At 37.4% G+C, this 25,530-nt stretch overlaps 1 protein-coding gene across 1 annotated transcript; it reads left to right on the top strand.

Moving 5' to 3' along the window:
- The first annotated feature begins 3,037 nt into the window (after window positions 1-3,037).
- LOC121411798 (THUMP domain-containing protein 3-like) lies at window positions 3,038-25,515 on the top strand. Its single transcript, XM_041604655.1, has 9 exons — window positions 3,038-3,266; window positions 10,733-10,810; window positions 12,889-13,469; window positions 14,388-14,457; window positions 16,525-16,646; window positions 17,410-17,497; window positions 21,219-21,232; window positions 24,459-24,582; window positions 25,059-25,515. Exons 1-9 carry the CDS (start codon window positions 3,087-3,089, stop codon window positions 25,260-25,262), a joined length of 1,461 nt encoding a protein of 486 aa, XP_041460589.1. The 5' UTR covers window positions 3,038-3,086; the 3' UTR covers window positions 25,263-25,515.
- The last annotated feature ends 15 nt before the right edge of the window (window positions 25,516-25,530 follow it).

The following is a 25,530-nucleotide window of genomic DNA, read 5'->3' on the forward strand; positions in this document are numbered from 1 at the left end:
GGGGGCATTTAGCGGTAAAAATAGCACATTTTACGAGAAAATGCACTTGGTAACACTTGAAACGGATCCTCCTCAGGAGAAAGTGGCATCACAGTACCCGTTCGTGAGGGGGCATTTTATTGCGCAAAAATGGCACGAAAGAGACGTCAAAATAGGAATAGGAATTAAAAGAAGGTATAGAGAAAAAAGGGGGAGGACAGAAATAGAAAAACAGGAAGAAATTTATAAAAAGGAAAAAAAGCATGAAATATGGAGAGAAAAATAAAATGGAAAATGAAAAGAAAAGGCAGGAAAGAAAGAAATAAGAGAGAATTAAGAGAAAGTTAGAAGAGAGGAAGGAAAAGGGGGTAACTTTGAAGAATGGAGACAAAATTGCCACATGTGGAAGATGACGAAATTTCCAATTTGAACTTGAAGAGTACCAATTGCCCCCGAGTTAAATGGGAGCAAATTGTCATTCTTAATTTTGGGGACGTCAAAAATTAGAGGGTGTCATTGATTTCATCTTTAAAAAAAGGTGGTCGCCAATTTGATCCTAAATTTGAGGGGCCGGGCGAGTGGGGGTGTCGGCTTGTGGGCATGAATAAATCCCTTACCCATTTTCGATTTTTGTTTCAAAGTACTTGAAACTCGTCAGGGGAAGGAATTATATCCATGAGCTATTTTGCGTGTTAGAAGTGATATGACTGGTCTTGTAGAAATAAGTACCTTGCCTTTGAATTCAATACTTATGAAATATTTTTCACCTGTATATATAACTTTCTACCCCCACACTGAAAATCATTGTCACCTATGAAAAAAAATGATTTCAAATGGCTCAACTTGCCCCATCCACAGATTTCGTATGCATCCATCATGTAAAAGACTATGACAGCTAGAAATGAGAATCCATACGTACCTGGACTAGCAATATTGTTCTTATTTCTTTTTTATATTTAAAAACGTGTGTGGCCATTTTTTGGGCTGAAATGTGTAGTTTTTCCTCGAAAAAGTACTTTTTGTTTCAAATTTTAAAACATTGTGTTGGGGATAAGTGTTCATTTATGCAATGGTTCATCAATACATGACACCACCACAATGTCTGACTCGTTCATGAACGGGGGTGGTGGCTCAACTTAATCTATTCTAAACTTTCCCCACCTTCCCCTACATTATTTTGGTCGATTTAAAGCTGAAGGCTAATTCTTTGAATGGTTAGTTGTAGAGCTATGAACTCCCAAATGTTGTGTTTCTCCTGCAACTTTAAGGATAATCTTTATTTCCTAACTCTGTTACCTGATCTGCTGCCCCTGTGGCGTCAGTGTGTATAGTTTCCCATCCATGCGTACGTGTGCTTGGGGAATATACGCAGGGTGACCAGACGTCCCGTATTTCCCGGGATCGTCCCGTATTTTGCTCCTTTGTCCCGGCGTCCCGACAAACCCTTCCCGGGACATCTATTTGTCCCGTATTTCAGAATATTGAACAAATATAGTTAAAACATTTGAAAGTGACGAATTTTCATGAAATAACCAACAGATGACAAAGCAGAGACAACAAATAAAATCGATAACTACTAGTTATAGGCATTTAGGATCAGAGCAGATTCTCAATGGTGCAAACAATGACATGATAAACAATTTTCTAAACCAAAATAATCACAAAATCGACGGAAGTTTTGTATAATTGTATAATGGATTCTCAGATTACTGATTTGTAGATGTAATCGGGGGAAAAACTTATCGAGTTTTCATTTTAACTAGATCTTATTGTTTCAGGTTCGTTTTGAGTCTTGTGTATGATACTGCGATGTTTCATTTAATTTTTAATTTGACAATGTTTCCCTTTGAAATTTTATTCATTTCTAAAGCATAAAATATCACTATGATTTTTGTAAGATGATTGGATTGTTTCATTGTTTGCTTGAAGTTTGAACATTTTACTCTATCTTCATTTTCTATCCTTCTTTCTTCATCCTTCTATCCTTTCTGCCTGCCCCTTTTTTGTTCCATCTATCTTTATTCTCTATCTTTCTTCCTGATCCTTTCTCTCTCTCTGTTCATTTTTCTTTCTTTCCTCCTGCCTTCTTTATCAAATTTCCCTTGGGTTAGGGTTAGGTTTTAGATCCTTCATTCTTTCATTCCTAAAAATTTTATTTGCTTCCTACTCCCTTCCTCTTCTTTTCGTTCTTTTCTCCTTCCATTATTTTCTTCCTTTTCAATTTCTTATCTCTTCATTCTTTCCTCCCTCTCTTTCCTCCTTTCTATCTTTCATTCTTTATTTTATTTTTCCTTTTGATTATTTTCCCTTATTCTTTCTTTACCTTCCTTTCTTTATTCCTTCCTTCCCCCTTCCTGTTTATCTTCTTTCTTTGTGTGTTTCTTTCTTTCAAAGAATGAAAAAAACATTTTTCTTTCCTTAATTCTTTCTTTCCTCCTCCTTTTTTCTTACTTTCTTTTTTTTCTTTCACACTCTAATTCATCTTCCCTTCCTTTATTTTTCTTTTTTTCTGTATTCAAATCTATATTCAAATCAAAGAATGATGGAAACCTTTTTTCATTCTTTTAATCTTTCCTTCAGCCTTCTTTCATTCGAACGTTCTTTTGTTCTTTTTCTTTATTTTTTTGTTCATTTCCCCCTTCATTTTTTCTTTCTTTCTTCTCAATTTATCGCTTTCTTTCGTTTTTTCTTTCTCTCCTTTATTCTCCTTTCCAATTCTTTATATTTTTTACAAGTCTAACACTGTGTAGCTTTCTTTTTTTTTTATCTTTTTTGTCGATTGTCCCGTATTTCATTTTGTGAAATCTGGTCACCCTGCGAATATTGGATAACAAAAATAACAGCCACGTATTCAGTACGACTGGTAAATACTGTTGCATACACGTAGTTCCTTTTGTTTAAATGATTAAGTTTATAAATTTAATTAATCCAATTATATGTTGGCCTAGGCCTAAATGAAATAAATAAAACAGTTTTCCCTTTTCATTTCCGTTTGAACGCATCCATACGAATATTACGCAATCGATTTTACACACATGCATGCATGCACGTCACGTCAGCACAGCGCAGTTAAAATTCTGGACAGGTCTCACCTGATACTAATAAAGATGGGGGAAAAATCAGAAGATTTGAACATTGCTACAGTATGTGCAACGATAAATACAGGTCTAGAACATTTAGGCAACCAAGAATGTGTTGAGAAATTGGGTTCCAGCTCCCTTTCAAGAACCGTCAAGAAATTCAGAGGACGAATCATATTTGAGCTTCCTGCACAGGACATTAAAAAGGTATCGGGTATGGTATGGGTAATGGAATTGGTAATAAAATTTATAATATATGAATATAATTGTTTACATTCTGCTTTACGCGTAACGTTACATCATGTTCAGTCACCTTAAAACTGAACAACTTATGCAAGTTAGTCATGTTGTTACTGTTTGTCAAATTTTATTAACATTTACATACAGCTGGCAGCCGTCTTTTTCCATGAGTTTTTGAACATTTTTATTTTTTCTAAATTTCTCCTTGTATACAGCCAGCTCGCTATCTTGCAGCCACCATTAACATTAGGGGTTAACAATGTAAAATCCCCCCGATGGGGCTCATCAATTTTTTTTTTTTATTTCATATAAAAAGAGCTGTACCAAAATAAAGATTATTATTCTGTTTTGGTCTGAAATGCACCAAAACGGAAAAATGAATTTAAGGACGTTCCACAGTTATGTTGTTATTCGTTGTGGGTCGTTTCCACACCCAAATGATCTCCTCAGACCTCAGTTATGTTTGTGCGCATTATGATCTGCGCAAAGTTTACACTTCGCGCGCTGACGTCACAACGGATGAACAGGTGATTTATGAGCTGATTTTTCTCATCTTCTGCACTTCAACTGCAGATGCGATGCGTTATTTCATAAAAATAAAAATGGAATTATTCCATAGACTATTCAGAAAAAAATCTCTACAATTTCAAAATACTTTACTCTGCAGTGTTGCCAAGAATCATGACTATTACCCCGAGTTTGAATAAATGGTAGAGTGGTTTTGATTTTTTCTTCACATAGATACAAAGCATTCGGTGCATTATTGGTGTTTTAAAAATCACATTTGCTCTAATAAAAATGCTGATAGTTTAAAAACACATGAACTCCTATTTTTTTATGTTTGTACATCTTAGGTATACCTTCCTCTACAACTCTGCAAATTTTGGCGAAAAGGACGTGGATTTTGAATAAAGTGCAGCATTTATTGTACGTTTGGAGTTTGTTACTGAAATTTCATATTTTTTTAGATTGGGATTTTATTTGGGATTCTTAAGAACTGCATGTATGTAATGCATGTAATTAAGGCACTGGATATCAAAAGTTACATTAGCAAAATACAGTATATCTTCATTATATCCCCTCCCCCCAAAACCCCCAGAACTTAAAATGCCCCCCTATCACCATAAATTGACGCTAAGCCTATACTCATACAGGATCTTGGTCTGTTATCTAGGTAGCTTGCCTAGTAAGGTAAGGTAATTCAACGCGAAGCCTTGCCTATGATTGCAGGTGAGCCTGTCCATGATATATGTCGTAAATGGACGTGAATCTTACCTATTTTGTCGGGTATTGTGTTTCCAACACCGGCCTGATACAAAGGTAAGCTTACCATTTGTCAAGTAACGTAAATTGAAGCTTTACCCATTTTTCAGGTAATGTTTCCAACCCCGACCTGACATATTGGTAAGCTTGTATTTGTCAGGTAACGTAAATCGAAGCATTACCCATTTGTCAGGCAATGTTTCCAACCCCGAGCTGACATATAGGTAATCTTACCCATTTGTTTTTGTAATGTAAATTGAAGCCTTACCCATTTGTCAGGTAATGTTTCCACCCCTGACCTGACATATTGGTAAGCTTGTATTTGTCAGGTAACGTAAATCGAAGCCTTACCCATTTGTCAGGTAATGTTTCCACCCCCGAGCTGACATATAGGTAATCTTACCCATTTGTTTGGTAATGTAAATTGAAGCCTTACCCATTTGTCAGGTAATGTTTCCACCCCTGACCTGACATATTGGTAAGCTTGTATTTGTCAGGTAACGTAAATCGAAGCCTTACCCATTTGTCAGGTAATGTTTCCACCCCTGACCTGACATATTGGTAAGCTCGTATTTGTCAGGTAACGTAAATCAAAGCCTTACCCATTTGTCAGGTAATGTTTCCAACCCCGACCTGACATATTGGTAAGCTTGTATTTGTCAGGTAACGTAAATCGAAGCCTTACCCATTTGTCAGGTAATGTTTCCACCCCTGACCTGACATATTGGTAAGCTTGCTTGTTTGTCAGGTAAAATTTATCAACCCCGACCGGACATATAGATAAGCTTACCCATTTGTCAGGTAACGTAAATCGAAGCCTTACCCATTTGTCAGGCAATGTTTCCAACCCCGACCTGACATATAGGTAAGCTTACCCATTTGTCAGGTAACGTAAATTGAAGCCTTACCCATTTGTCAGGTAATGTTTCCACCCCTGACCTGACATATTGGTAAGCTCGTATTTGTCAGGTAACGTAAATCGAAGCCTTACCCATTTGTCAGGTAATGTTTCCAACCCCGACCTGACATATTGGTAAGCTTACTTGTTTGTCAGGTAACGTTTTCAACCCCGACCGGACATATAGATAAGCTTACCCATTTGTCAGGTAACGTAAATCGAAGCCTTACCCATTTGTCAGGCAATGTTTCCAACCCCGACCTGACATATAGGTAAGCTTACCCATTTGTCAGGTAACGTAAATTGAAGCCTTACCCATTTGTCAGGTAATGTTTCCACCCCTGACCTGACATATTGGTAAGCTTTTATTTGTCTGGTAATGTAAATTGAAGCCTTACCCATTTGTCAGGTAATGTTTCCAACCCCGACCTGACATATTGGTAAGCTTGTATTTGTCAGGTAACGTAAATCGAAGCCTTACCCATTTGTCAGGCAATGTTTCCAACCCCGACCTGACATATAGGTAATCTTACCCATTTGTCAGGTAATGTAAATTGAAGCCTTACCCATTTGTCAGGTAATGTTTGCCACCCCGGACCTGACATATTGGTAAGCTTGTATTTGTCTGGTAATGTAAATTGAAGCCTTACCCATTTGTCAGGTAATGTTTCCACCCCCGACCTGACATATTGGTAAGCTTGTATTTGTCAGGTAACGTAAAACGAAGCCTTACCCATTTGTCAGGCAATGTTTCCAAACCCTGACCTGACATATTGGTAAGCTTGTATTTGTCAGGTAACGTAAATCGAAGCCTTATCCATTTGTCAGGTAATGTTCCATCCTCGACCTGACATATTGGTAAGCTTACTTATTTGTCAGGTAACGTAAATTGAAGCCTTACCCATTTGTCAGGTAATGTTTCCACCCCTGACCTGACATATTGGTAAGCTCGTATTTGTCAGGTAACGTAAATCGAAGCCTTACCCATTTGTCAGGTAATGTTTCCAACCCCGACCTGACATATTGGTAAGCTTACTTGTTTGTCAGGTAACGTTTTCAACCCCGACCGGACATATAGATAAGCTTACCCATTTGTCAGGTAACGTAAATCGAAGCCTTACCCATTTGTCAGGCAATGTTTCCAACCCCGACCTGACATATAGGTAAGCTTACCCATTTTTCAGGTAACGTAAATTGAAGCCTTACCCATTTGTCAGGTAATGTTTCCACCCCGGACCTGACATATTGGTAAGCTTTTATTTGTCTGGTAATGTAAATTGAAGCCTTACCCATTTGTCAGGTAATGTTTCCACCCCCGACCTGACATATTGGTAAGCTTGTATTTGTCAGGTAACGTAAATGGAAGCCTTACCCATTTGTCAGGCAATGTTTCCAACCCCGACCTGACATATAGGTAATCTTACCCATTTGTCAGGTAATGTAAATTGAAGCCTTACCCATTTGTCAGGTAATGTTTGCCACCCCGGACCTGACATATTGGTAAGCTTGTATTTGTCTGGTAATGTAAATTGAAGCCTTACCCATTTGTCAGGTAATGTTTCCACCCCCGACCTGACATATTGGTAAGCTTGTATTTGTCAGGTAACGTAAAATGAAGCCTTACCCATTTGTCAGGCAATGTTTCCAAACCCTGACCTGACATATTGGTAAGCTTGTATTTGTCAGGTAACGTAAATTGAAGCCTTATCCATTTGTCAGGTAATGTTCCATCCTCGACCTGACATATTGGTAAGCTTACTTATTTGTCAGGTAACGTTTCCACCCCCGACCTGACATATAGTTAAGCTTACCCATTTGTCAGGTAACGTAAATTGAAGCCTTACCCATTTGTCAGGTAATGTTTCCACCCCTGACCTGACATATTGGTAAGCTTGTATTTGTCAGGTAACGTAAATCGAAGCCTTACCCATTTGTCAGGTAATGTTTCCACCCCTGACCTGACATATTGGTAAGCTTGTATTTGTCAGGTAACATAAATCGAAGCCTTACCCATTTGTCAGGTAATGTTTCCAACCATGACCTGACATGTTAGTAAGCTTACCTATCTGTCAGGTATCGTAAATCGAATCCTTACCCACAGGCGCGCTGGAACACTTTCAGTTTTGGGGGGCAAAATCCCGAAGGGGGCACAAATTTTTGACAGTGTGAGATACCGAAACGATCGAGTGGGAGAGGCTGTGGGACCCCCCCCCCCCCCGGTAAGGACTTTGTGTAAAAATGGACTATAAAGGTTATTAAACAGTCTTGGAGTTTTTTGCTCCTTCTGCTTCCTCCCTTCTGACCCAGAATGGTGTTTCTTCATGATCAGGGTGCCAGTTCCAGCAAATGACGAGCCTTATTGCAAACGAAATTGTTTCAAACCAATGTAATATAGGCCTTTTAAAGACTTATGACAAACATGACCGTACGCAGCCGGGGGCCGCCGATCGAGAGGGCAAAATTCAAAAAATTCACCGAAAAATGTGAACGAAATCCTTCAATTTTATTCTAGAAAATGCAAAAGCTCCTCCATCACAAACCCCCTCGCTCTTAAGTTTCTTCGAAAATTTAGGTCTTGCAGCCCCACCCACTCCGGATTGTTTTTCTTTTGTTTTTTTGCAAATGTCCATGAATAACAAAAGCTGGGATGAACCAGAGAACATAGCTGCCATCTCGATTTGATTAGTAACAGGTAATGGGAAGAAGTTTTGGAATCTAAAATACATATAAGTGCTATATCATATGAGCTGAAATAGTATCAGACAAAACGCCTTCCAATCATGCCAATGAAAAGGAATAGAGGAAAATATCTTAAGATTTTTTTTTTGTAGTAGAGCAGTACTGTAACGCTCATTTTTTTCTTTTATATTCTTTATTTACATTTTATTCATATCTCGGATAATATGAGTCCGGTCAAGAAGACACTTTCACAGATGATTTTATTTTTTTCATGTCTAAACATTATCTCAAAGTTGCTTTGGAGTGGGATTCACCGTTTTCACAAATTATAAATTATAATCCTCTACACATGATTATTCTGTTTGTAATTTTCTGATAACATGTCTATATTGAGTTGAAATGACCTTGATATTTTCTTTAGGGCACTGACTTGTTATCACTGTATTAATAAAATATTTGAAACAAGTTTCTCGAGATGTTATGGTTTCTGGGCTTGACAGCTATGACATATGGAGGCGCGATAGCTCAGTCGGTAGAGCGGGGGATTCGTATTCCGGTGACCCGGTTCGATTCCCACTTGGTGCGCTAGTGCCCTTTGATAAGGCATTAATCCTCAGTACCAGGTCCTTCGGAGAGGACCGTATTAAAGCCGTCAGTCCTCTGGTTGCTTGCTTACAAGCATTCATGCTTTCTTAGCAATCAGGTAAAAAATCACCACCAATCAATCAATCAATCACCAATCACATAGATTCCATATGTTGCTCGAGTAACTAGTGTTCACGCGCGTTAGTGATATCGGGTCCGGTCTGAGCGTTTCTGGGCGACCGCGCGTTTGTTAGACGACACAGCCAGCATCATAGAGTTATAAACCTTATAATTGGTGGACCACTATCAATTGGCCATTCGCTTTTAGTCTGAAATGTATTCATTAAAGGTTAAACGTTTTCACACTGTAATAAGATGGAAAAGGGGCTTATCAAAGGTATGTTTCACAGAGGAACTGTTCGTCAAAAGACGCGAGGCTTACTATGATAATGTATTTGCCCCGTCAGGGGCAAATTTTTTTTATTTTTGACAATGGAAATGACAATTTTCAGGCAGAAAAGTGCCTTCGTTTACTTTTGTCCTTAAATAATTTATCATTTTTCTACTTTCAGGGGGGCACATTGGGGGGGGGGGCAGGATGATGTCGTTTTGCCCCCCCAAAATTTTATTTGGGGGGGCAAGTGCCCCCCTGCCCCCCGCTTCCGGCGCCTTTGCTTACCCATTTGTCAGGTAATGTTTGCCACCCCGGACCTGACATATTGGTAAGCTTGTATTTATCAGGTAAAGTAAATCAAAGCCTTACCCATTTGTCAGGTAATGTTTCCACCCCCGACCTGACATATTGGTAAGCTTGTATTTATCAGGTAACGTAATTCAAAGCCTTACCCATTTGTCAGGTAATGTTTCCACCCCTGACCTGACATATTGGTAAGCTTGTATTTGTCACGTAACGTAAATCGAAGCCTTATCCATTTGTCAGGTAATGTTCCATCCTCGACCTGACATATTGGTAAGCTTACTTATTTGTCAGGTAACGTTTCCACCCCCGACTGGACATATAGGTAAGCTCACCCATTTGTCAGGTAATGTAAATTGAAGCCTTACCCATTTGTCAGGAAACCTTTCCACCCTCGACCTGACATATTGATAAGCTTACCCATTTTTCAGGTAACGTAAATTGAAGCCTTACCTATTTGTCAGGTAACGTTTCTAACCCTGACCTGACATATAGGTAAGCTTACCCATTTGTCAGGTAACGTAAATCGAAGCCTTACCCATTTGTCGGGTATTTCCAGCCCCGACATGACATATAGGTTAGCTTACCTTGTAAGGTAAGGTAAATCGACGTGAAGCCTTGCCTATAATTGCAGGTGTGCTTGTCCATAGTATACATGTATGTTGTAAATGGTCGTGAATCTTACCTATTTTGTCAGGTATTGTGTTTCCAACACCGGCCTGATACAAAGGTAAGCTTACCCTTTCGTCAGGTAATGTAAAAAGAAGTCTTACCCATATGTCAGGAAACGTTTCCAACCCCGACCTGATATGTGGGTAAGCTTACCCATTTAGCCCTGAAAATTGAACATTGTAGGCAGCTTTTGTAATCATCATGGGGGTATTACGCCATATCTAACTTAACGATCCATGTGAGCGCAAAGTGTGAGCTGAAAATTTTAATATACTGGCCAGCAAAAAGACCTGTTAGCAGTGATCCATTTAAGAGTACATTTCTCTATAATAATTCTATATTTCAACCTGAAAACTCAATTGTAACCATGAAGAGGGTGGATGTATCAACCAAACAATTGATGCGAGCGCGAAGATCGAGCTGCCTGAAACTTCAATATCCGACCAGGAAAGTGGACATTGTAAGCACTTTTTGCATGAATAATATGCATATAATAATTCATGTGAGAGCGAGTTTATACTTTTAATTAACCTTTCTGAAAAAGGACAAGTCATGTTTATCAACTGTTTGCAGGTTTCAATAGATATTGAAATTATTATTTTAATGTTCTGGTAATCTTTTTTTTTTGTTTTCATGCAGGCTACTCAACTGAGGTCAGTGGATAACTTGTCGGTTGTTCTCAACAATATTAGTGATGTAGATTTACACCAAGAGAAGGTAATAGAAATTTTTTAGTTAATTAACTAATTGATTAATCAATTTATTGGGTTACTGGTTATAAACAAATGAACCCGGGGGCCGTTTCATAAAGCTGTTCGTAAGTTAGGAGCGACTTTAAGAACGACTGATGACCCTTTCTTTTGCGCTAAACTATCGCCAATTCATTATACCATTTACCACAAGAAGGATTTCATTCTTGAAGTCGTTCTTAATCTACAAACAGCTTTATGAAACAGCGCCCTGTTATGACTCTCAAAATGATGGCAACAACCAGGGACAAAACACATCACAACTGTGTACAGATGATTGTCAGCTGCGACTCTGTTTAGAACCAGCCTGTTCGTTGTCATGGCATCGTTATTTTTGTTGATTGTACACAAGGCACTAAGTGGCCAAGCCTCCATTTGTATTTCTGAGCTTTTACAAAGATAAGTTCAGACACTCACAACCTGCGTAGTTCACATGATAATTTGCTTCTTCATATCCCTACTCGTAATACAAAGATAACTTTGGGAGATCATGCTTTTGCCTGTGCAGCCCCAAAGTTATGGAATGGTTTGCCGTATGTAGTGAGATCCTGTCCATCAGTAGAAACGTTCAAACTTAAAAACCTATCTGTTCAAATAATTCCCATACATTCATTACCCCCTTTTCTAATTTTGTATTCAAGCATTTCACCAGCTCTAAATTACAGCGCAGTAGAATATATGCACATAGTTTCTGCGCTATATAAATCAGTATAATATATTATTATATTATCGTAACGTCACACTTCAGTACTCTATTGGTGTATGGACTACAGGTTTGCAAAGCCCAAAGCTGCATACATTTGTCAAATATATGAACGTCTATGCCTAAACCACCAATATTTAAGTTGAATGCTCCATAATTTAGAAAGGGAGCAATATTCCAATATTACCTAAAATCATAACTTGACTTTTAAAACTCAGGGCTTTGTTTTTAAGATGTGGGATGTAACTGACCATGAATGTTCTGTTTGGATGAAATTTTGCCAAATTTACTGTATAAAATCATGGTAATTGGTTCAACTTTTAGTCCAAAATGACAATTTTCATGCGAATCACACTCTTGTGTTATGCAATTTAAATTTGATGTAATTACAATTGATGCAGACCAAATAATGTTTTTTAAATGTATGGCTAAAACGCTGTATATAAATGATAATTAAATATACCCAACAAGTTGAAATTTTGTATAAATGTCAAAGTCCAGTCAAGGTCTTCAATTTAAATTCTACATTCAGCTTACAATCTGTATCCTTGTCATTCGTTTGATGTAAACATTGTCTACATATTCATCATTTTATCTGTATGGGTCATGACCTTGTTCAATTCAGGCAGCTGTTGTCTAGGTAGGATGTTGTATGTTTATACCATTAGACATTGTTTACCTTTGTCGGGTTCATTCAGGTCGTGGGTTTATGAAGCCTGGAAATTATACAGATTATTTTTGGAAAAGCAAGACAGATAACTTGTCAATTTTGTGTGGAAAATAATGGAAAATCACTTATCAAAGATTTTGCAGAAAAAGCACAAATTTTTATCTTAATCAACCTGTCAAACCACCAATTTTGAGTCTCGTTGTTATTTCTGAAATAAAAATATTTTTTCTTCTAAATGACAATTACAAATAAATTTTAGGCTGGTGTATTTTCAGTTTCTCTTATTTTTTCTGCTTTCTCATAAATCATTCTCTTATCAAGGTTATATTGTTGTTGGAAATCTAGTGAGAATGTGTAAAAATTAAAAAATGGTAAATTTCTTAAATCCAATTAAAGCAAATTTCAATCTGTTTTATTCAATCAAATCAATGAATACACATACAGATCATACATGGACAACAATAATATTTTTAGGTAGTTTCAGTGATTAGGATGTCATAAAAGCAAAAGCTAGGTTAGTAGGACACCCAAATAGAAAGGAATTCAATTTGAATTGAATTGAGGAAAATAATAGATGCTTTATCATAGATGCTTTATCATTGGGACTCATCATAATGATAATACAAAGTCAAGAAAGATTAAGCAATATTCACATGATTTTTTTTTCTTCAAGGAACAAGTTATTGATGACCTATGTAAGAAAATCATTGAAAGCAATTGGAAGTTAGCCTTGGACACCTGGAGACATTTCACAAAGTCTGAACTCTGTCTGGACCCTCTTCCTGGAAAACTACCCTCTGCATCCTCCAAATACGTAGATGCCAAGACAACACCAGAGGTTGGCATCAAGGACAAGAATGATGACAGTCCTGGAGAAGTGCCTCCTAAGGAATCATCTTTGAGGGAAGTGCCTCTTGCTGATACTCCATCTGAAGCATTAGCATCAGGAGAAGTTCCTCAAGGAGAATCGACAACCACTGTAAACCGTCCAACATTCCGAGTGACTTGCACACGAACAGGAGAGAAACACAAATTCAACTCTCGGGACGTTGCCCCAGCAGTGGGTAGTTTGATCAATGAGACCTTTGGATGGCCCGTCAAGATGAAGGACTATGACATTGAGGTGGTGGTCAATATCCTGGAGGACTCGACCATGGTGTCCATAAGCTTGACCAAGGAATCCATGCACAGAAGGAACATTACTCACTTTGGTATAACGACTCTCAAGTCGACTATCGCATACTGCATGCTTCGGTTAGTGAAGTATTTTGTTTCTTGTATGAGGACCCCTAGTACCTGCCAAATTGAAAAGATTTTTTTTTTAGTTACTTTTGAAGGTAATGGTCAACTATTATCTTAGGATAGAATGGGATAAACTTCATGAGGGCTGACAAGCGACATGATGGCGAATGAGAGGGACCACATTCTTTTCTTTCCAGGTGTTGACTTTGTTTTACTGATTAATAAATAGCTCATTTTCTTACTATCATTTTGACAATTTTGACAATGATGGTTACCTTAAGACTCGTCTATTCAATGCCTCTTGCTCTTAATTGTTCCTAAATCTATTACTATTATATTTGTACTTTTCTCTTTTGTTCTTTTTTTCTTTCACTATGCCTTGGGCACTCTGCCAAGTGGATTTGGCGCATTACAAATCACATATATTATTATTATGGTGAATGAGGAAAGAGAGGGACCACATTCTTTTCTTTCCAGGTGTTATATTTATATAATGGTTATTGCACAACTCGTTTTCTTACTATCATGATGACAATTTGGGGCATTTTTTGCACATGCCTGTAAGTATTAAAAAGGACGTTACTGGTGGCCATCCTTCATCCTTCTTTGGTTATCCCTAAATTCTCATTTACTTTATATTCAATATTTTTCCCTTTGAAACAGTTTCTTCCATACTTTATCTCACAACCAGAATATTTGTGTGTCTTTTTGATTGAGATAAGAGCTTAAAGTGTTTTTTTTTTCTTTCTCTATTTTTCTCAGTAGGTAGTGATACCCAGGCAGTGATATGTTCCATAAAATCACTGTTGTATGATTTTAATTAAAACATGGCTTGTACAAACTGTTCACATTTTACTGGAAACAAAGTTGAGCTATAAGCTGCTTCGTTGGGTATGATAATTGTGCTTTACTGATTTCTTCTTTCTTCAGAATGGCTCAACCTCAACCAGGAGAAGTTATCATTGATCCTATGTGTGGTGTAGGTGGTATCCCTCTTGAGGTAAATTTCTAAATAATATTGACTGGTCTTGAGGGGAATATTGATTATATTGCCCACAAGAGAATCATATTGTCCCTGTGTCTTTTGACAGGGACAATTATGGTCCTTTTAAGGGCAACATTTTCTCTTGTTCCCTGAAAGTAGATCCAGTCAATATATTTTTATAGTAAACTCTATATCAGACATCTTGAGCAAAATCCTGGAATATTTTACCCTTTGTTACAGGGTAATCTTGTGTCTTGTTTATGTTTGGAGCTCTGAGCTGTATCATAGTGACTTAATTACAAGGTCACATCCCTTGGGTTGTATCCATGCCGTTTGAGATTCATTGGCAGTTTGACTCCATTCTACATGTACAGGCTTGAATTAATACCTTGGATGTAGGCATTTAAAGGTAAAAGCTTGACCTTAGACCTCTCTTTGACTCGGACCTACACGTCTTGTCAAAACTTAGATATATGGTATGAGTAATAATATTTCATGTCTTTCTTTGTATACTACCCTACATGATGTCATTGGACTATCTTTATCAGCAGTCATTTTATTTTGTCCCACTGTTATGTCATCCAGCAAACTATTACCTCTATTGTGAATTCACCCTTAAACAGGAACAAGTACAAACCTAGCAATAAAAATTGCGCTCATGAAATCAGGAATTATTTTAGAATCCGATTTATGATTTCACATATGAGATTGAGTACGGATCAAAGACGTTCTAATAGCAGCACTCCAATTATCTGTATTATTCTGGTCCTCAACTTTTCATGAATTGAAATAATCAGCATTAAATCTGCATCTACAAATTCATGAAAGGGGTGTATTTCAAGTCGAATAATCTTTAGATCATTTGTAACAAAGATTACCAGTTATTTCTTTTCATAAAAAAATTAACGGTACAATCCTATTACAGTCTCTTCACGATTTCTATTAATTTCCCGCGAATTCCAACTTTAAGACACACTCAGGATTTGACTTCATATAAACTATTCAGACCATTGCATATACTCTTTACTTGGGCTGATAGAGAATTTTAGATTAAAAAAGTTTCTGGAATCTCAGGATTGATATTTTGGAATGCCGATAGGCTAGAATTTGAGATTTAGCAAATTCGGCTAATGGAGAACCACCTTATAATGCGGGTGTAAGGTATATGCTGCTCTTGAGGATGACTGTGTATTCCTGAGGTGCTTTTCATACCGTTCCTTCTATCAGCCCATGCCTTGGCAGAGGAGTGATAGAAGGGCTGGTTTGGAAAGGGAGTGATGATTTCCACCATCATCTGAATACAGAGTAGTCCAAATATTTTTGCATGCCTCATTGACAATCACAAAGATCTATCTAAACTCAAAGGCTATTGGTGTTACTTTAGGACCATTGGTGAAACTTGTCTTAAGTTGATTCTCGAGATCTCTTAATAAATGCACTGCACTGCTGCTGGTCAACCTCCACGGGACGGCATGGACCTGACCTAGCAGCAGGCAGCTGCTCGTAGTAACAGCTTCTCGTCGTGGCCCTACCCTCAAGGGTTCACCTGTCCTACCACATGAATGATAAAAGAAATTGATAGCAAGTCAAAACCCAGAGAAAATGACAGACGGGACTGTAGCATGTCACATGATGTAGATTTGTTTGAACAATCAGTGATAGAATCTTAGTGTGAGGTATATAGTAATTCTTATGATAAAACAATGGAGTGTGTCATGAAGGATCTTGTTAGTGCTTCTCACTAAACAATTTTCATTGAGCCAATGATTTGTTGTCGCTTATAAATGACAAGTCAGTAAAAGTGATTGACTTTGTGTTTCAAGAAATGCTCTCCTCGGTCCCGTAACACAAAGCTTAGCGATGAATAGCAAGTATGAAAGAACACTTCTGATTGGTTCCTGGTCAGTGCTTTGAACTAGATGCGCGTTTAATATTGATCTTGATTGGTCAGTCCATTTAGCGACTGATCGCTAATCTTTGTGTTACGGAGCCCAGGTGATGATTACATTGAGGATATTTGTCTTTTTCATATTGAAGGGTTACTGTAAAATTTATAACTTTCATTTTCTATTTGTGTAACAGGGTTTGCTAGATTGGAAATCTTGCCACGTCGTTGCTGGAGATATGAATGATGTGGCAGTAGAAAGAACAAAAGCTAACTTAGATTCACTATCTGAAAGAAGGAGAAGTGATCGTATAGAAAGGTGAGAGTTTGTCCGGTAAATATGTTGACCATCAATGATAGGATGATGATGACGACATTGGGCCGAAAGCATAAAAAGCAGCAATTGCTTTTTTTCTTTGCCTTTTGCTTGATGGTGATGAAGATGGTGATGATGATGATGATGAAGATGGGAATGATGAAGATGGTAAGGATGATGATGATGATGGTGATGATGGTGATGATGAAGATGGGAATGATGAAGATGGTGATGATGATGGTGATGATGAAGATGGGAATGATGAAGATGGTGAGGATGATGATGATGATGATGAAGATGGTGATGATGTTGGTGATGATGAAGATGGGAATGATGAAGATGGTGAGGATGATGATGATGATGATGATGGTGATGATGATGGTGATGATGAAGATGGGAATGATGAAGATGGTGAGGATGATGATGGTGATGATGAAGATGGTGATGATGATGATGGTGATGATGAAGATGGTGATGATGATGATGATGGTGATGTTGATGATGGTGATGGTGATGATGATGATGGTGATGATGATGGTGATGATGATGAAGATGGTGATGATGAAGTTGATTAAATGAAAATGGATGATGATGATGATGACAATGGTGATGAAGATGGTGATGATGATGATGATTATAATAATGGAGGGTGAGGATGATGATGATGATAATGATTATGTTTTATGCTTTATGGTGATGATGATGTTGATGATTTTGATGATGAACATGGTGAGGATAATGGTGATAATCTTTGTTGCTCTAACAGACCTGATATTGACAACGATGTTCTACAGTGGGATGTAACCAATCTACCTCTAAAATCTGCCTCAGTAGATGTTTTTGTCACAGATTTGGTGAGTTCACAACATTTCCTCAAATAGGGAGATTTTGAAATTTGGATATGTATTATGTTTCCTTTTTTTTTAAATTGAGAATGCATCCAGTATGGTTAAAGTGTTATCCTTTATCCTCTTAAAGTTCGAGCCTACCCCAACATGAAGTTGATTTAAATAAGCAGATTGAAATCGAACAAGCAGAACACTGAATTTCATTGAAATGAACAATTCCATTATTTCCTATACCAATTCCTCATGGATCATTATTATTGATTGTGATATTTTGGAAGACCCTCTTTATCATCAAATCTATGAAAATTCAAAATTTTTACATGTAATACCAGTAATCTGGGGAGCGTTTCATTAATATTTTCATCCAAAAAGTTGTCATATCTGACATCTTTCCTTGATTCCAATTGGCTGAGAGGCACTGTTCCTATGGTAACTGTCGGATAAACTTGTACTTGTCGGATAAAATGTCCGACAAGTCCTTTCATGAAACGCCCCCCTGGTTTCATGTGGTAAAATAAAGGACGGGAGACAGTTTGTGACATTACTGACTTGTTCATTTGCATACCGCCCAGAAATGAATAGAACTGTTATATGAAAATATGTTGACTTTAAATTTTCCATAATTTTCTTATTTTGCATCAGATTTTGATGAAATTTTCAATGCTCAGATATTCTTGTCTAATTTGTTTCTCTTTGATTTAATCAACATGCGTTTTGGGTATACTTGGAGGTTTAGACTTTAGAAATCCAATTTCTTAATCTGTAAAAATTCTATTTTCATGAGACATGGTGCCTCTTTAAAGGGTTCATTTGCATATTTTTTCACACCAACCTGATTGGATATACTGATGAGAATTTTGAACAGTGTAGATGCAACAATGATTTTGATTGGCTAATATATATTTTTGTCATTGAATGTTGTGGAGTAATGCCCATATTCTGAAGCCAGAATTAACTTAGACCACGGTCTATTAAACTCTGTGCTAAACCTATGGGGATCAAAAAGAAAAAAAATTTCATATTGTATATGTTTCATGTTAACTATTTTATTTTCTTTTGCTTTCATAATGAGGAAAACTATTCAGTAATCATTCCCAGACAATTGTGAACAATGTGGGTGACATACAGCGGTGCTCAAAAGTTAGTGAATCCCACCAGGAAATTAATGTATTTAAAGCGTCCAAATTCTGCCATGTTTTAGATATATAATTGTGAAGTCAGGTAATAAAATATTACATGCAATAGAGTTTGTTTCTCTGGTCTCGCCGAACATTGTAGTGTTGTTGTCTCCATTCAACTCTTAGCTTGAAAGAGCACATTTTTTTGTGGGGTTCACTAACTTTTGAGCACAATTGTGCCCCCATTGGCTCTCCATGGTTAAACCAAGACTTTAAACCAGGGTTTGAATTAAACCCAAGTTTGGAATGTGGGACTTAGTGTGTTGTACAAACACCCTCGAAATCAACATGACTTTGCTGAACGACCTCTGGTTGACCCCAAAATACCATCAAGACCCCCTACAGAGTTTGTATGAACTGCATCGATTACATCAAGTCCTTTTTCCTGTTGACAGCAATAATGTCATTCATTCACAAATATCAATACATGCATGAGAGGAAATGCAGATAACGTCAGGTTCAATATTTATTTCTATTTCCCCATCTCACCCTTCTGTTGGGTTTTGTTTTTGTGTGGGCGTTGCGGTTTAAGTTTTGTTTATTCAGGCAGAGGCATCCATGGTTAGAAGCTGATTATTATTATTGCTTGTAATAGTTCATGTTCAAGTAGTGGTTTATAGAGTGTATTTGATTTCCTGATTTTAATGATCCTATGTATTAGTAAGTGGAGCATTGTGGCCCAGTGGATTAGTCTTCGGACTTTGAAACAGAGGGTCGTGTGTTCGAATCCCAGCCATGGCATAATTTCCTTCAGCAAGAAACTGATCCACAATGTGCTGCACTCAACCCAGGTGAGGTAAATGGGTACCGATAGGAAATAATTCCTTAAAAAGCAGTGTGCGCTATGAACGCGTAGCTTAGCCGGGTAATATAGGAGCGCCTTGAGCACCTAACAAGGTGGATAAGAGCGCAATATAGATACCCTATATTATTATTATGTAAGTCAGGATCAGTCTTGGATCATAGTTAAAAGGTAAAAGATAGAAGTTGCAGCAAACAATTATTTCACAAGAAAATCTTTTAAATCAAGGTTGTCAAAATAATATTTGTATATCTAGATCTGGTTCAATAATTTAAACTTATCTTTGTAAATGAAATGAAATCTTAGCTTGAAACCGATAATTCTGATGATCACTTACACGGAAAAGCATATGTGGGACAGTGTATTAATATTGCTTCGAAAAATACCCGACATTGATGGAATTCTGTGCTTATTTTGCTTGTTTCTCAGCAAATACGCATTTTCTTCCTGAGCTATTAATAGCTCATATTTTTTTATTTATACATGCAAACACTTTGGTGGTCAATTTATTGCATTCTCTTTGAGCTCATTTTAAGATCGTTACAACTAGGAGGCTGTTATCTTTACGCTTTCAAAAACGAGTTTTCTCGAAACCAATTCAGGAAACCAGTTTGGAAGATCACTTTGCTAGCGTTCCAACTTGATCACACGAAAGTGGTTTTCAAAATCACTTCACATAAAACGATCTTGTTGCTCTCAGCAACTCGTAATTCGTAGCATAGGCATTCAACACCTGTCGTGTGGAGTAGCGTGCTCAAAATGTGCGAAAATCAATTCCTGTCCTCACGCTAAAACCAGTTTAACGAGGCAAAGCGATCTTGAAAACTACATTGTGACTGTGAGGTGGTTTTCCGAACTGGTTTGGAAGATTGCTTCCAAGACCGGTTCGACCGTTCTCACTGCGCGTTACACTTGTACACTAGTTCCACTAAACTAGATTCCAGTAAACTAGTTTTAGGAACATTGTAAGAACGGTGTCTAGGGCTGTTTAAATGCTAGTTAAATATTTGAAATTTACAATAGTTCCATCAGTTTTCCTCTGTTGAGTTTTCTGAGCTCAATTTTATGTAATGCCAAGTATAGATTTAGGACCCTCAATATTTCCTTGTTGAAGCATCCATAGATTTGAAATTCAATTACGTTGTTTTATTAAGTTTGTTATCAATAAAAAATGCTGGAATCAATGACATCATTGATGTCATTTCAGTACCTAACAACTCTTTTTTACTTTTAATGAAACTATTAATATTTCCTCTTAGAAAAGGAGTATCAGTATATTATTTCCTCTTAATAAAGGAGTATCAGTATATTATGGACTAATTTTTTTCTGATATTATCATTGCCCTGCAATGCGAAGAGATACAATCTTAATCTTAGGATTGATGTAAAGGGGCTGTTATACCTGGACATTTTAGCCAGTGCATGTCGACGTCTGTGTGGCAAGCCGTTTTATGATTTCAAGAATCCAGGTAAAATGGCTTGCCATATTAACCATGACATGATACACTGGCTAAAATGTTCTGGTGGGACAGTCCATTGAGTCATGAAGATTGATAGGAAGATTTTGTTCTTACACAGATCAATTGTAAGATTGTTTACATGTATATCACAGTACATGGACCATACATGTATACACACATTTTCAATATATTCTTTTTATATCATCACTCTTGTTTTAATGAGTTATATCATCATGAACATATCTAATAAGTCTTTTTTTATTCCTCATTTCTATTGATGCCGACAGCCGTTTGGAAAAAGGTAAGTTTAGGTTAAATATATAATGATATATCTATTTACATAATGCAATTACTATATGCATATAATCAACTGCGCTTTGATACTTGGTATCACATTATTACCCCGGCTGTAGCTACACCGCCATATCGACACTTAAGTGTCAAGGAATAAATCCTTCTGGGTACCCATTCACCTCACCTGGGTGGAGTGCAGCATTACATGTATATAGGGGGTGTATCAATAAAAAAGGAAACCCAACTTCTATGATTGAGCTCAAACAGTGGCGGACCGTGACCCGGAGGAAACAAAGCATTGGAGGGGCACAGCATTGTTCACAAAGAATACAGTGACCCTCCAATCATTTGTCTCCTTCGGGTCACGGTCCACTACTGTTTGAGAACACTATCCAATCATGAAACGTGAACTGAGGCGATGGTTAAGGTGTCATCAACATTGAAATCTTAACCAAGGTTTTCGTCAAATGTCATCATAACTGTACGGGTAATCAAGTATTACTAATCATATAATATCCAAGTCCTTTGGCAGCGCATAGCGATGTATTCATAATGTATTATGCGCTATACAAGAACTGACTATTATTATTATTATTTGGCATGATGAGTTGCAGGTCACATGATCAAGGGCAAAAGGTCAATTAAATTAGAGTCAGTGGACGAGTTGACAATTATTTTTACAATTGAATGGGTAATAGAGTAATACATGCGTATGCAGTGGCGGACCATGACCCGGAGGAGACAAAGCATTGGAGGGGCACAGCATTATTCACAAAGAATACAGTGCCCCTCCAATTATTGTCTCCTCCGGGTCACGGTCCGCCACTGTGCGTATGACATAGATCTATCTTTCTTCTTCCCCTCCTTTGAAATAAAATTTTTACCCCTTCTTTCACTTCATGAAGAATCATGGGAGGGGGAAGGGGGGGGGGTCACTCCTGTTGCCCTATAGCATATCCCTGTTGAGTATGTATGATACACATTTCAATGAACAATGTTCAAGCTATCTTGGGTAGGGGGTTAATGGCTAATCTATGAATGAAGTATCAGATGGAGAGATCTAGGTCACCATTCTTTCATTTTATCATTGTATCAAAGGTATGTATGATGTGTGAGAATGCGGGCCATTGTCCAACCTAGCAACAGTCATGAATTATCCCATTCATTGAGGTTTAGTGTCCCACTATTATTGATGCACCTATTCTGTATCCTGCATTTTCCTTTGAGTACTTTCAATAGATAGAACCTTTATGAATGGAAGAATACGAAGCATTGACATTCAAAGAAACAACAGGTGGTTTTCTTGCAATTTTTTTTAGGCCATTGTAGGTTTGATGTTTGAATACCTTTTTTGAATTGGTCATAATGACCAAGTCTTTTTGAGGAGAGATAGATGCAATGAATTCCTGATTACATAATTGTATTCATGAATGCATGATAAAAGATTCTCACTTTCCCTCTGCCAATTGGATGATATCACTAAAAGTCTATTGTCACACATCATGTTTATGCATGAGATGTTGGAAGCTAACCCATGACGTGGTGGTTTCCTCTTCAACTGTCAAAAAGTTTCCTTGCCACTTGTTGGGAGTATATAAGGAAGGACTTGCTTGCTCATAGACTGGAGGCAGTGAGCAAGCAAGGCCAGTGTAGAGAGACACATGTAACAGAACATGTGACTAGTCATGTGATACATGATGATGTTACTATGCACATCAACATAACAATAAACATGCACAACACAAGACTCTACAACATACCATAACCCCCAGTTAACCTTTATGCTGGCCTTGTTTATTATCTATTTATGTCAGCCTGTTTTTTCGGCTGGCATGAATAGGTGATAGTATGCTAGTGGGCTGCGTTTTCAACTCAAAAGCAATTTATGCTAATTAGATTTGAATCAAACTGAGGTGTAAAGTGCATGCAGTGTATCTTGCATTTTGTTTCAATCAAGGTTTCATTTACAAATTCAATGAGATATATGAGTGAGTGTCTTGCCTGTAAAAACAAGGTTATGTTTTTGGAATGTCATTTCCTAAATATGAAACAGGCTAATCAATGTTTTAAATTTCATTAGAACTTCTTATGGTATCCAAAATTTTGAATTCTTATGACTAATGTTGGAAATTGATTCAAGTCCCTACATGTAGTAGTGGTTATAGATGAATTTGAGGTCATTTGGGAGTCAAAAACTTTAAAACTGATAATAAAGCTTTTATACGAGATGATTATTGGATATCACAAATGAAACAAATCAAGGTCATTTGTGGTCAGCAAGCCTACATTTAGTACAATTTTTTTTTTCTCTCTTTGAAAAAATTATTCATCTTAGTTTTAAATATTAGATTGTGTAATACAGGCAAGCCTGTCAGAGCATGGTGTTCAATGTGATCACATGATAGAGGCATTGTAACAAGTTAATTTTGGCTATCATTGAACATCAATAATAGGGTTATTCCCCTAGTGTTCCTAAAGTAAGGAAGTTATCAGATAGTATTTAATTATGACCTCAAACTGTTGGCGTAGCATAAGTCCTTATCTTAAAGTGCCAATGAGGAAATGGGATTAGAAATATGATGCGAAAAAATTTTTCAATATGTTTTGGTTTATGCCTTGAAATGCTCTTTCTAGCTTCCCTTTTCAGCTTCCTTTTCTAAGGGGTCAGTGTAAACTGATATTCTCTTATCAGTAGATTAGTGTTGAAATCTGGTGTTAGCACCAGCTCTAATACCAGCCAGAACACCATACTTGAAATCAGACTGGTGTTGGGATTGTTGAAGGCTGATGCTGAATGTCATCTGCTGAACCCAGCTGGTGCAGATGATCTACGTGCAATTTCTCCATCCCCATTGTGAAAATCGTGATTTCAAGTTCGATGTTGGCAATTTCAAGCTTGCGAACACAATGAAACATCCCAGTAAAATTAGCTTTTACAGACGACTACAAATCATTTATATATTTTAAAAAATAATGCTTATTCTTTAATTAATGCACTGGCTTTCTATGTACGATGATAATTTGAATAATACATTTCTCGTGCAGAGGCCAAATTGGTGTCGGAGCTTTGTTCACCTGCCTTTTTATGCTCGCAACACCAAACTTGAAATCACCCATTGAATTTTTTACTCTAATTTTGCCTCATGAAATTATGTACACAACCCCCCCCCTCCCTGATAAGTGCACCAAGTAAATTAGGGACTAATATTTGTTCATCCTTATTATTATTGCAGGCTTGGTAGCAGAAGGAATAACTGGTCTCTGTATCATAAATGCCTAGAAGAGATGGCCAGAGTTTGTCGGCCTGGGACTGGCCGTGCTGTGCTCTTAACACAAGACAAGAAATGTATGGTTCAGGTTAGTTCAATCCAAAAGTTATTATTTTAAAACTACATGTATGTACTACCATATTAATGTGGTATGTGTTAAGTAATAAATTTTGATTCGTGTGCTGTCCGAACTTTGATTGCATTAGTCCAATAGGCGCTCATGACAGACGCCTATAGGAGCGCCTTTAGCACCTAACAAGGTGGATATTGGGCTTCAAAAATCTCTGGTGCATTATACCGGCCTGTTAAAAGTTGGCTTGTGCCATCATGTCAGTCACACACAATAGGAACATTAAAGAATTTGGCTAGAACTTCTCGAATGCGATGTGATCAAGCCGCTGTCTACTGGTAAATAAATAAATAAAATTTACATTGTACTATGCAGAAAAGTCCCACATAAAATATTACATCCGACCCCCTTTATGCAATCACTTTATTCTCACTAATTTCATCTTTTGTACATCTCTCACTTATTTAATCTAATATCTCTCTATCCCCCATCAGACCCTGCAGCGGTGCCACCACATATGGCGCAAGAAACATGTCTACTTCATAAACCACGGAGGACTCAAGGCCTGCATCTATCTTCTCCAGAGGCCAAAGGTTAAACAACGTCGGAACAAGACAGACGGAGAAGATGAAGCAAGAGATGAAGAGGAAGGAATGGATGAGAGTACAGAGCAAGATGATGAAATGCAAAGTTCTTGACTAAGGAGCCTGGTAACATGTGCTGCAGCTTGCTCGAGTGAAGACGGTGATGGGGTAGATCACCCTGATAAGTTGGGTTAAATGAAATCATATTACATGATATTCTTCCTACTAAAATCAGAATTTTCTTCTTGCCTAGACAATTCATTTTTCTTTACTATTTTTCAGAAAAATCGTGTCTAATTGGGGGAAAAAAAATTAATATTTAGTCATAATGGGCCTGTATTCTGAAGTCGGGTTTAAAGTTGTGGTTTAACTATGGACAGCC

Source organism: Lytechinus variegatus, chromosome 3 (genome assembly GCF_018143015.1).
Source record: "Lytechinus variegatus isolate NC3 chromosome 3, Lvar_3.0, whole genome shotgun sequence".
NCBI classification, from domain to species: Eukaryota; Metazoa; Echinodermata; class Echinoidea; order Temnopleuroida; family Toxopneustidae; genus Lytechinus; species Lytechinus variegatus.